The following is a 12,356-nucleotide window of genomic DNA, read 5'->3' as shown; positions in this document are numbered from 1 at the left end:
CTCAATTTCTCTCCCTTTCATTTCCAGACTATGACATTAAAGTGTTTAGAGCTCTGTAAAAGCGTCTTAAATCCACCAGTAGCATCTTCAGTCTGTAATTGTGTCTGGTCTCTGTAGTGTCAAAGTGTCTCACTCTCCTGATTGAGATCCATCCCATCAACAACACCAAAGTCCTCAAGGCGGTTGACTGCAGGGTCAAAGTGCAGGTTTGTGTGTATGCGTGTGTTTGTGTGTGTGTGTGTGTGTGTGTGTGTGTGTGTGTGTCTTGCCTTGGCTGCTTTCTTTCAGGTTTTACTGCAGCCACAAGCTGACATTGCAGTTATGGAGCATCAGAGCTTACAGAGTCGAAGTGCCATAGACTATTTATTTTATAAGCTTGCCTGGAGTGCACTGAGCTGTAGTCTCTATTCTTTCCCCTTTTCTTATTCCCTCAATCTTTTTTTTTTTATTTCTCTCTCAGCCACAACATTAAAACCACTTACCTGTTTTAATGTTATGGCTGTATGTGTCACTTTATCAGCAGTGGAATATTGCGCATCGTAGATACCGTGGCTGTATTCCCCTTGCTTTTCTCACTCATCTGTCGCCCATCACATCTATACACGTGTAAACAATGTGCGAGAATGTACTTGGAACTGTCGTGCATCGGGTTTAAATGTAAACGAGTGTCTTTTACATTCATTATCTTCTCTGACGTTCATTATTTTCAGTTAACATGAGTTCACACATCTCAGATTAGCTCGTTAGCGGTGAATCGGTGATCGATTGTCGTGTCATCTGGTGACATTTCCACCCCGCACACAGGAACTGATTTGTTTTATATGAAAACAGATTGAGGCGACGGCGACATTGTTCTAATAAAGTGAGACGACAGCAAACAGGTTGGAATATGACTGAGGATAAGAAAAGAAGTGCCCACGTAAAAGTCTAAGAGTGAATGCTACTGCTTTCTGACCCCACCTGCCCCCTGCACTGCTGCTGTATGCACACAAACGCTCCCCCAGTCAGGTGTGATAGTATTGCTCGATGACGCAGCATACACATAACATGACATCGTTTCTGTCCACAAAAACCAAACGATATGGAAGAATTTTGCAAAAAAAACCCAACATTTTTGACATGTTTTGGAGTTTGTCAAAACACAATCTTCTTCTTCAATCATCCCACATTTTTATCTTTATCAAATAATTGCCTCTTCTTTCGACGTGGATGTTGTCAAATTGACGTGTGTTTTTAAGCGGTGCGTCTCTCCCTAGTTCCTCCACCAGGACACTACCAGGAAGTCGGTGCTGGAGAGTCACCTGCTCCTGCTGACAGAAGATGGATGTGAGTGTGCTCTGCTGAAATCTCTCAGGTTATTTGCAGTTGTCGTGAGACGTTGTAATCCTCTGTATGTTCCAGATGTGGATCTGTACCATGTTCTGCTGACCAAACAGGAGGGTTACAGAGTGGTAAGTTGTACTTCCTCTAATTCTTTTTGTTTGAGGAAGTGTCTGTAGACATTTTTGCTTTAACTGGACAATAAATTAAAAGAAGATGGATTTTTTTTTTCCATTGCCAGTGGGTTGGTGCAATTTCAGAGGCATAAATTCTTCTTTTTTTTTCCCGGAGTTTTCATATCAAGCAATTAATAAGTAAAACAGTTTGAATGTATTTACATAACGCAGTCCAAATGATATATTGTGTCGACCTCATTCTCAGGCTATAAACTATACTGCGTCTCCTGTCCTCCTGGGGTGCTCTGCATTAAGAATTCAGAGTGTGCTTTGCTGAATATGAAATATATATTTGTGTGTCTGTGTATGTGTGAACCAGGTGATGGCGAATCCCGAGCGCTTGTCCAAAACTGTGGAGAGGATAGTGGAGGATTTAAGTTGGGTCCAGTGGGACGGACACACACAAAGACTTTACTATCTCACACACAAGGTAACAAACACACACACACACAATTTTGGCTGCAGCGACTAATTAATTAGTAATCGACGGCTAAAATTTTCAGTTTCAGCGTTTGTTTGTTTTTTTGCAATTTCAGCTTTTTAAATGCTTTGCCTTGAACTAATTCATCGTCTTCCACATTTTACATTTATGTGATTTATATGTCGCTATTCTTTCAAAGTGTTTTTGTTTTTGTAATCTGCTGAACTTGTTTCTGTACATGAGACACCTCCCCGGGAGGTTTGCAGATTGCAAAGCCCTTTGAGGCAAACTGTGTTTGTGATGTTGGGCTGTATAAATAAAAGTGACTCGACTTGACTCCTCCATCTTTGTTTTCGTGGACAAAGTATGTTTAGTATCCCCTCTCTCACGTCACACACGACACATTATAACATGTCAATGAAACGTTTTCATGTCCGTCACAGGACAAGTTCATCATGCGGTGCGTTCAGTTCTACTCGCAACACAGCTGCGAAACAATGGTAAGTCTTTCTTTTATTTATTTACATACATTCTTCTGCTTTTGCTGCTGCCACCATCCATGCATTTGCTTCTGTTGCAGATGGAGCTCCCGTTAGATTTGCCTGCCAATGCTTTCCCCACCGTCAAGTAAGCCAACACCTCACACTCTGCATTTAATTGTATGTTATCTGAATGTGCGATTACGGAGACAAAAATATGAATTCCCCTTCGCGTCCCATGCTGCGGAACTCATTAATTTAGCGTACGCCCTCGTAATTTCATACATTTCTTTTGTACTTGTTTGAATGTGTGTATACTTAATTAAAATTAATTAACTGGCGTCTTTTTTTACAGATTTGTAAGCCTGGGCTTTGATCATTATCATGTGGAGAGACCAGAGGAGGAGCCCTTGCGCATGATAGTGTTCACAAACAGAATAGGTAATAAATACACACACGCACATAAGACCTTTGCATGAATAATGTACTCCCACATATATTTTTTTTCTCACTCAGACATGAACAAAGTCATCGTACGTGACTAATATCTTCACTGTATATGTGTGTGTGTGTGTGTGTTGTTGTTTTTTCCTTTTGCAAAAACAAGAAAGTAAGTCCATGTAAGAAGTTGTGAACTACCATCTGGAAATCGTTGGCGGTGGTCAGACAATATGACACAATGAGAGCACAAGAGAATCGAGACTGTGATTTACAATTTCACAAGTGACATAATGATGATGTGATTAGTTTTGATTACCTTGTTTCCCCAAATATCTGAATTTACACTTTTTTTTTTACATTAAAATTGATTCAGTTGCTTAATCTATGAACTCCACCATCAACACCTACAATGAGTTTGATTCATTGACTCTCAATGACTGATTTATCTGTTAAAAAAAAGTTGAATTTAAGGTGATAGAATCTCAATAGTCTTGCTCTGTTTTCAGGGAGCATGTGCATCTGCTACAGCCAGCCTCTCCAAGACAAACAGGAAGTGCTATACACTGTGGTTTTAGTCCACAAAGGTGGGTATGAGATCTGCCGTTAAATGCTTTTTTTTTTTTTTTATCTTGAGCACACGGTGACGGACTTTCTCTCGCTTTCTTGCAGACTGCAGCAAGATGTTCAGAGTTTCTCTGGGCAGCGAGCAGCCGCGGCAGGAAGTCACACACCTTCATCCGCTTTTCATCCCTATGGGTCAGTGTATGCATACACATAAACAGATCCTTTAAAAGTCTGACATTACGTTGTCCAAACGAAGGCCTTAATTAATTATCCTTGAAGAAAACATTGGATAAACTCGAATATTTGTAGTGTTTTGGCAAAGATTGGAATTAGTGTTGCATTTGCATTCTCTCACAACGAGAACTATGGCATCACGAGAGCGCACGCAGAATACAAACAAGCACGGGGATTGAGAGTATTAAAACAAAAACAGAGGGGTAAAGATAATCTTAATTATTGCAGCCGAAGCTGGGTGCACTTTGTCCAATGAAAAAACATTGATAACAGGGTGAACAACCTTTTCTGAGAGCTCAGTTTGGGCCATATAGTGTTAACGAAGCTACTATGACGCCAAATTTGAGGGGTTTGACGACGTGAATGAGAAGCACTAAAGCCTCCACCACATACATGTGCATCCCCTTGTAAAGGGGTGCATATTTTGTGTATTTAAGGTCTGGTATTTGATTTAAGTTGCCCTGAAAAAGCTCTCAAATTACCTGCAGATACCCTGACACACACACACACACACACACACACACACACACGCATTATAACACTGTGCCAAACCCCTGCTGCTGCAGTGTCCGTGTCTTTGTGTAGCCTGCTAAATGTCTGCTGTGCATGCAGCACACTGACATAACCTAAAGCCTGGCAGTGACGCTGTGTTATTTTCATATGTAGGTTACTACACACTGGTATATCTGCAGGGTCATTTCCTCCACTGTATCAACACCAGGCAGGAGGAGAAGCTCTGTCACTCCCTCTTCTTCTCCGGTAAGATGAGAGTTGTGTACAAATCGTTGCGAGTCGTGGATGATGTGTAACTGTTTTTTTTCAAAATATATAAATATAACCTGTATTCTCTTCTCTCTCGTCGGCCTGTGTGTGTGTCAGGTCACGATGTGGACCTGGGCCTGCAGTGTCTGGCAGCTGAAGTCACAGTGTTGCATTCAGAGGAAGAGTCATGTGGGCAACTGCTGGACCTGGTCAGTGGGAAGATCCACTCGGCTGAGCTCAGTTCTGCCTACCTGTTGCAGATCCTGCGATCAGAGACACCTTCGAGGTGAGCTCCTGAAGTGAAGTACACATATCCACTCACTGGCCACTTTATTAGGCACACCTGTACACAAAGTGATTGTTTTGGCCCCCTTTGTAATTGGGTTTGATGCCCCCGCATTATAGGTATTGACTAAATCCTGATTAGTTGAGCTGTTGTCTCAATTTTCTTTGCCAACACTGAATTCAAATCACCCAATATCAAAGTGCTGTATTGGTAAGACTGATTTGCTTTAACGTCGTAATTTAACAGGCACTTGCCGGTCACTTTATTAGGTACACCTCTTCAACAACGTGTCAATTCAAATATCTAATCAGCAACTCAGTGAATTTAGGTATGTACACAAGGTGAAAGATGTCCGAATGCTGAAGAAAGGTGATTCAAGCGACTTTAAAGGTGGCGTGGTTGTTGGCGCCAGATGGGCTGGTGTGAGTATTTCAGAAACTGCTGATATACTAGATTCACACACACACGCACAATCATCCCTAGAGTTTGCTAGAGAATGGTCCAAAATAGACGAGCGAGTACCCAGCATCTCCAAACGTGGCATGTTAATGTCCACAGGTCAGAGGAGAATGACCAGACTGGTTCAAAATGATAAAAGGGCAACAGTAACTAAAATAAGACAAGTAAATAACGGCACTATATATATACCTCTACTAACAATAATAGCTCACACAACCACTCATTAAAACCAAGGTCTGCAGAAGACCTTGAAAACTTGAAGTGCAACGCCACTGTTGTCCTCTGTACCCAATAAATTGGCTCGTGAGTACGTATTTGGAATTGTTAAATATGTTACCAGACGAGTGGAAGGTTATTTTTTTGAAAGTTGATTTTCCTGTGTGTACATCTGCTGCTTGAAAAGTCTACTCTTCACCAAATCTCAGTTATCTTTTGTGCTATTCCTTTTAAAATGCTCTAATTCGTTTTTAAGCTGCGTTTGACTTAGTAATAAAAAACAGCACACGCATCACTGTGCAGTCCCTGACTGTTGGCTGTCTGCCTCTGCATCTGCTTCCCTGTGTGTATACGCTTATGTGGCATAAAGCTAAATTTGTGCTATATCACATCCATCCAAGGTGTCGCAGTAGCAGCAGCAGCAGCAGCAGCAGCAGCAGCAGAAGCAGCAGCAATGTTCACCCTCAGCACCTGGCCGCCCTCCACTGCCTGCTGGTTTACATGGGAAACGACCCAAGCCTGGAGCTGCAGGTACAGAAGGAGCAAGGAAAGGAGCGGGGGAGGGCAGAAATATTGACTTTTAATGCAAATGCAGTGAAATATTCAAGGTTGTGTGCCAAACTTCAATATTATATCCCCCCCTATATGAAGCCATCACTCATTATTTTGGCCCCCAAAAAAAACATACACAACTTTATTATACGTACAACAAAATATCTTTATTTCACACACAACATAAAATCGATAGAAGAGGAACGGCAGGATGAACTGCTCACAAAATTTGAGAATCCTACTAGGAGCAAGTAACCAGATAACAGCAGAGACGAGAGCGTTTCTTTCTCTCCCGTCTAAATTTGGTCGACGTCAACGTTGAGTTGGCAGAGAGCAGATGGGGGGGGGGGGGGGGTATTAAACACGCGCACGAAGAGGGGACGGATATTTTGTTTTGGGCTTGATGCTGACTGTGACTCAGACTCTCTTAGTAATACACGGAAATTAAGATGTTCCAGCTGCTTTGATAGTTTCTAATAAAATCTTTCTTTAGAGGTTAAATGAGTCACCAGCTTCATTACTGCAGCTAGCGCTGGGAAATTAGACACCGCACTTAACTTGTATTCTTCATAGAGTCTGTTAATGGGGCCAGCAGCACAAAAAGTAGTGGCTTTAATAAAAGGTGATTGCCTCTTAAAGTTCCCCTTTGTTTGAATGTGGTAGAAACCAACTCCTTTCTTGGCTTCTCTTCGTTCCCTTCCATGCAATAGTTATTGTTATGCAAAAGGCGCTGAACTCAAACCGACCCTGGACAGCGCCGTGCCGCGTGTTTCTGCTCGCTGCAATGAAACTGGCAGCAAAGGACGAGATTCCATTTCCGATACGCTCCGGCTGTAGTAATATACGCAGGTTCCTTCTTTGACAAATTCATTAATATTTCATGTTTCTTTACTTTAAATAGTGCACAGTACACCGCTGCGGCAATATCGTCCAAGAAAAGAGAATTTTTATTAGATTCCACCGTCCAGCCTTTGCGATCATATCAGTGTTCTCCTCTCACTGAAACAGCAAATATTTCTATCCACATATTTGGTGTCGGTTTTTTTCTGTGGCTGATGCCAATACTGATTTTTAGAAATCAGTGCAGCCATTGGCTGATAATTTATACCAATATATTGAGCTGATTTGCTTTTTTTAATCCATCGAATAATATGTAACAAATAATACGGAAAAAAATCAATTGCTTAACTTCCGTAATCAGGTATTAAACAACACTTATGGTCTGTCTCTTCAAACTTCATTTTATGCGATTATATACAGTATTTCCAGTAAAATACATATTAGCAACAATAATCACGTTTTCGAGCCCAAAAATGAATAATAACATTAATGAATGGCAGCACCCAAATGGCTGCACATTGGAAATTCTTCTTTTTATGCAAAGGCAGACAAAGAAGCATCCAAGAAAAGTTTTAGAAGTTCATTTTTTGTTCTAAAAATCAAGTCTTTCAGCTGTCTGATGGAATAAACACCTGCATACACACAAACGCTCCCTCAGTCAGGTCTGATAGTTTTTTACTTGACAGCACAGAACCTGTTTCCAAATAAAGGATGCGGCTTACAGTACAGTTACGGACCAAACAGAACCAGAACAATCACACTGCAGCTTGAAGCTGAAGTCATTTCATTTGTCCCGAATTAATGTAAATGTGCAAATTAAGATGCAGTGCAGCTCGAGCTGTGACCGTTGTCTCCTGTGTGTTTGTGTGTCATGCCACTAGATTATTGAATGGCTGTGTGACAACGTGATTGCCTTCGAGTCCTTCGATCAGATCCAGGAGTTCATTCTAGGTCAGTGGCAGTCAATCAGTCCTTCACGGTCCAGCACTTTTCTCTGCCATTTTAAGGCCTCTGCCTCCTCCTCCTCCTCCTCCTCCTCCTCCTCCTCCTCTGCGGTTTCTCGACTGCATACATCTTATCTCCACACAGCCGAATTGTTTTATCAACTCCATTAGTTTGGCTTTTGAATTTCTTTTCCGCGTACTTGTGCCAGGTGTCCCATGTGGGTCTGAGGAGTTGGCAAATATATGTGGTTATTTTGAGAGAGCCTGGAGACTCAGAAGAGCAGAACAGTAAAAAAAAAAATGTGGTTAAGTCCTCGCAGTCCTTGTGTTGTCCCATTGTGTTTGTCTAGAATTCTTTTACTTACTTACAATGTGGGCAAAACAGTCATTATTCAGAGATATTAGATGTTAGAGCACCTTGCAGCATAAATTTGCATTGTTTTTGGTGCTACAACATTATCCCTATGTACAGACGATATTCATTTCCTTGTTTTCCTACGACGTCTACAGTGTTGACCTCATTTTTGACGCATTTGGAACCCGTACTCGTGATTTATAACAACAATGCTGTTCAAGTTTGTCTTATTGTCTTGTCTGTTTGTATAAAACATTTAGAATAAGTGTATTTTAAGGTCATGTGCTTCCTCCTGATTATTCACATCTCACACACTCTCCCAGCATCTTTGTACAGAATAAGCTACAACAAGTCTGTCAGCCTGGATAAAGTCCTGCCTTACTCCTCTGTATTCGACATGAAGGTACTTATACACATATTTTCTCATGCATAAAGCACTGGAAATATCTATATATAACCAGATGAGAATGCAGAAAGAGGACACATGCAGTCACATTTTGTTCCTAAGTCCCCTCAGCTCTTGAGTCTGCTTCCCTGTGTTTTAGGACGTACCGGTGTGTTTGCTGGAAATCCCTGGTGTCTTGTGTAGCACTGAGCTGCATATTAAGGCTGCGCTGAAAGGAAAGGTAACAACATGTTCGCCAATGTTCAAACCGTATTTAGGTGTGTACCGTACACGCGTTGAATATCCTTCTTATGACGCTGTGTCCTGCTACTGTTTTTGTGAACGCAGTAAATAAAACTCAAGCCCGCAGAAAGGACACGTTACATTATAACCTACATACTGTATGTTCTCTCAGTTTGTTTGTGATGCAGTGTTGGCAAATTAATGAAGCGCGTTGCCTTCAGACATTAAAAGGGCACTTTCATGTGGAACTGTGTGATTTTTTATATGTATTGGGTCTGCGTGAGCGCATTTCTGACGCAAGAATTCTCAGTTGTTTCAGGCGATGTCCTTGTTTTGTCACTTTGGTGTTGTGTGTGTGTGTGTGTGTGTCTCCAGGGTCTCCATGGTTTCTGGACAGAGCTGCAGTGGAACACAGAGAGGACAAAATATCTGGATGCTGTTCCCAACCCCAGATACAGAACATCACACATAAAGGCTGACTGGGACAAACTGGTGAGTGTGTAAATATTGTTTATCTACTATCGCTTTAACCTCCACATAAGGGTCGGGGGGGCGCACTGGTGCCCAATCCCAACTGACATAGGGCCAAAGGCTGGGTCACACCCTGGACAGGTCGCAGGTCCATCACAGGGCCACATAGAGATAAACAGCCATCCACTCAACTTTATTTTCCACTGGGAATTTAATTGTTTGAAAGCAGCAGTGTTTGTCTTACACATTACATTAAAAGGTAAGGTTAGAGATCCTGGATCCTGGTTTTGTTTCTTCAGATTTCCCTCCGAAGCTCCGCCTCCAGAGCGCAGGAACGCGCAATGCTTGTTCGTGTATATTCACGCTTTTTGGTCACGCTAACTTTTTGGGACACAAATGACAACGTGATGCCAAAAAAATAACAACAAATACTCTCAAAAGATCACAAAGACATAAAGTTAACGGTCCAGTAGAAACAGAGCCACCGTGGCATCACTTTGCAGCCCTTTCTGGGCTTTTAGTGGTCGCTACCGCTCAAACGCAGCACCGATGTTCACTCTGGTCTTGGATCGCTCTGCATCAGCCTTTTTCTTTTCCCAAAAACCGGCTTTCGTTTGCGACCAACACCTGTTGTTGGCACCTCTGACGTTGTCTTCTGAGCATGAGAGGAGTCAGAAGGCAGTTTGATTGATTACAATCGGGGTGTGAAGAGGATTTTAAGCAATACAGTAAAAAAAAATGCTCCAGAAAATTATCTCCCACCCTACATTCAACATACTACACATCATGGCACACATCACATAAGCATACAGCGCTTCCTATCATCACTCCAACAGTACCAATCTCAATGCATCATCTGTTAAAAATCAATGAATGAAGCAATAAACAGCCCTTGACCTTGACATGGCTAAGAGGAAAGAAAAAAAAAAAACCTGATACATATAAAAAATATATACTTTTAAGACATAATCATCCCAGCTATCAAGCGCTCGATAAAAGAGTTGCTCATCAGAAGCCTCCTTGCCAAGTTCAGCAAAACCAGGCTTAATAAGAGGGAGCATCTGGCTTTTTCCAAGCTGTCATTAAAATCCGTCTGCCGTTCAACAGTTTGAATAAATTCTCAATTTATACAATCATTTACAGCGATTGGGTCAGCCAGCACGAATAGCCTGGAGGAAAAGTCAAACCTGTCAACAGTGAGCGTCCTAATACAATTTTGCACAAGACCAAAACAAGTTGAATTTAAGGGCATTACCAGAGCAAATGGAATAATGTTTTTTGGGGGGGAGGATTTTGACATTTTTAACAAATTGGCTGCAGATTTGAGGCCGACTTTTAGTTTTAGTCTAGACCAGTGGTTCTCAAACTTTTTATGCTAAGTACTGCCTGAGAAAGTATTGAGCTCTCCAACGAACATCATTCTCACCAATGGTAAAATACAGTGGTGTAAATAGGCCCATGCAATGTCAGCTATGGACATTTCTCTATAGGCAGATTTAATCATCACTCAAATTACTATTATTTACTTTATTATTATTTTTCTACACACAAGTCATCATTGAAGAGGTTATTTTATTAAATAACCTCAGTTTCTGTCTAAAACAGAAGCAGATTTCGCGGCAGTGGAATTAAAAAAAGAATCCTGGTTGCTTGTTGATGTGAGACAACAAACAAAAATGTGTGTGTGTTTTGTGAATATTCTCATTGGTATACCTGTGTGTACACCTGGCCAACCGGAGCACCTGAATTCCCCTCTCATGGTGTTGTTTGTTCCAGAGGTCTGAAAGGAAACCGTCCAGCCACATGAATCACATTGAGGAGAACACAAAGAAGTAAGTCTGCCTTCCCACTGGAGATTTTGTGAGGAAAAGTAAAATGACCTGACACTGGGGGGGGGGGAACAAAGGCATGACTGCAACTTTGTACTGTGTTCCTGTCTTCATAAAACTTATATAATGTCCTCTAATTAGCACTTCAAGCCATGGTTTTAAACCTTGAAAGGCCTGGAAGTGCAACACTGCGGGTTCACTCACAGAGGTTTAGTTAGGGGCCAGTTAACTTATATCCAGCAACATTAAAAACATTTAATCCTCCAACGACAACCAATGTCATCAGTGCATTGGCCCTTATTTGCATCCAAATAGCCGATATTATATTTTGAGATTGGTTTTAGTGTCGTTGATGAGATGGAATAAGAAACTCAGTGAATATTTCAAAGAGAAGAAAAAAAAGAAAATATATATATATATATAGTTATTTGATTTCCTTCATATTGGCACTTTATAATGTTCACCCCATAATGTTCCTTGTGATGTGAGCGGATGTGAGCCACTGTAGAAAACACTGATTTCAAGAGTTCTCCCATCTGCTTGTGATGTTAATGTCACAGTCGGGTGACATAAGCGTTTACCTCCAGTGCCGATGCTTTTTCTCTCCTTGAAATTGACTCGCACTCCTTTTTTTTTTTGTATTCCTCACTCTTCAAACTCGAGAAACCTCCTCAGAATCTTCTTCTTTTATTGACTTACATAAAGCCTTTTGCAGCTTCTCTGTGTCATAAACATAAAATATCTACTTGAGAGTACAGCGACAACGTCCTGAGCTGCTAATGATAAGTGACGTGATGACAGGCTCGTGTAAAAACCTGCTGCCAATTGAAAATAACTCTGTTTTGTTTATGTGAGGGACAATAATGAACTTTTCTTCCTTCGGGCCAAACTCACGCACCTGCTTACAAACTGTTTTGCTTTTATAGTTTTGATATTCCCCGTGTATCATTATGCAGCCTCAGCCTACTACATAAAAAGTAAGAGTCTGAGTATAATACTGGCTTAAGGGTTTTGTTTTTTAATGCAAACCTCTTTTTCTTTTTCTTTTTGTTGCAGAGTTCTGTCGATGGTGGATACCTGGTGTCTCGGTAAGACGGCACATTAACATGCAGACGCACGCAGACAGAATGTAAAGCCATAGATGCATCACGCACGTATCGCTGTACGTGAATAAATAAGGAAAACCTTGAGCTGTAATGGAAACGGAAACTGTGTGTGAAAGTGTTTGTGTGTTCGTCTGAGGTCGCATTCTTCATGCCCACTGGAGAATTCAGCTGAATTGAACCACTGCGCTAATTTATCTTTGAAGGAGAAGCTGAGGAAAAAAACAGTAGAGGACAGGATATAGAGGCATGGAAAAAAAATGAGAGAGAGAGAGA

At 41.3% G+C, this 12,356-nt stretch overlaps 1 protein-coding gene across 1 annotated transcript in view; it reads left to right on the top strand.

Moving 5' to 3' along the window:
• Nucleotides 1-12,356, top strand: part of gsap (gamma-secretase activating protein) — a 33,335-nt gene that overhangs the window by 4,514 nt on the left and 16,465 nt on the right. Inside the window, exons 6-23 of the mRNA XM_058624046.1 lie at nt 118-206; nt 1,257-1,326; nt 1,402-1,451; nt 1,816-1,926; nt 2,361-2,417; nt 2,498-2,544; nt 2,752-2,837; nt 3,344-3,421; nt 3,507-3,593; nt 4,302-4,394; nt 4,515-4,683; nt 5,760-5,889; nt 7,632-7,701; nt 8,373-8,452; nt 8,595-8,675; nt 9,053-9,169; nt 10,925-10,980; nt 12,034-12,065. Of these exons, the coding sequence (XP_058480029.1) occupies nt 118-206; nt 1,257-1,326; nt 1,402-1,451; nt 1,816-1,926; nt 2,361-2,417; nt 2,498-2,544; nt 2,752-2,837; nt 3,344-3,421; nt 3,507-3,593; nt 4,302-4,394; nt 4,515-4,683; nt 5,760-5,889; nt 7,632-7,701; nt 8,373-8,452; nt 8,595-8,675; nt 9,053-9,169; nt 10,925-10,980; nt 12,034-12,065 (1,503 nt within the window). The remainder of the gene's footprint in view (nt 1-117; nt 207-1,256; nt 1,327-1,401; nt 1,452-1,815; nt 1,927-2,360; nt 2,418-2,497; nt 2,545-2,751; nt 2,838-3,343; nt 3,422-3,506; nt 3,594-4,301; nt 4,395-4,514; nt 4,684-5,759; nt 5,890-7,631; nt 7,702-8,372; nt 8,453-8,594; nt 8,676-9,052; nt 9,170-10,924; nt 10,981-12,033; nt 12,066-12,356) is intronic.

Source organism: Solea solea, chromosome 3 (assembly GCF_958295425.1).
Source record: "Solea solea chromosome 3, fSolSol10.1, whole genome shotgun sequence".
NCBI lineage: Eukaryota > Metazoa > Chordata > Actinopteri > Pleuronectiformes > Soleidae > Solea > Solea solea.
This window is presented reverse-complemented; position numbering and strand designations above follow the sequence as displayed.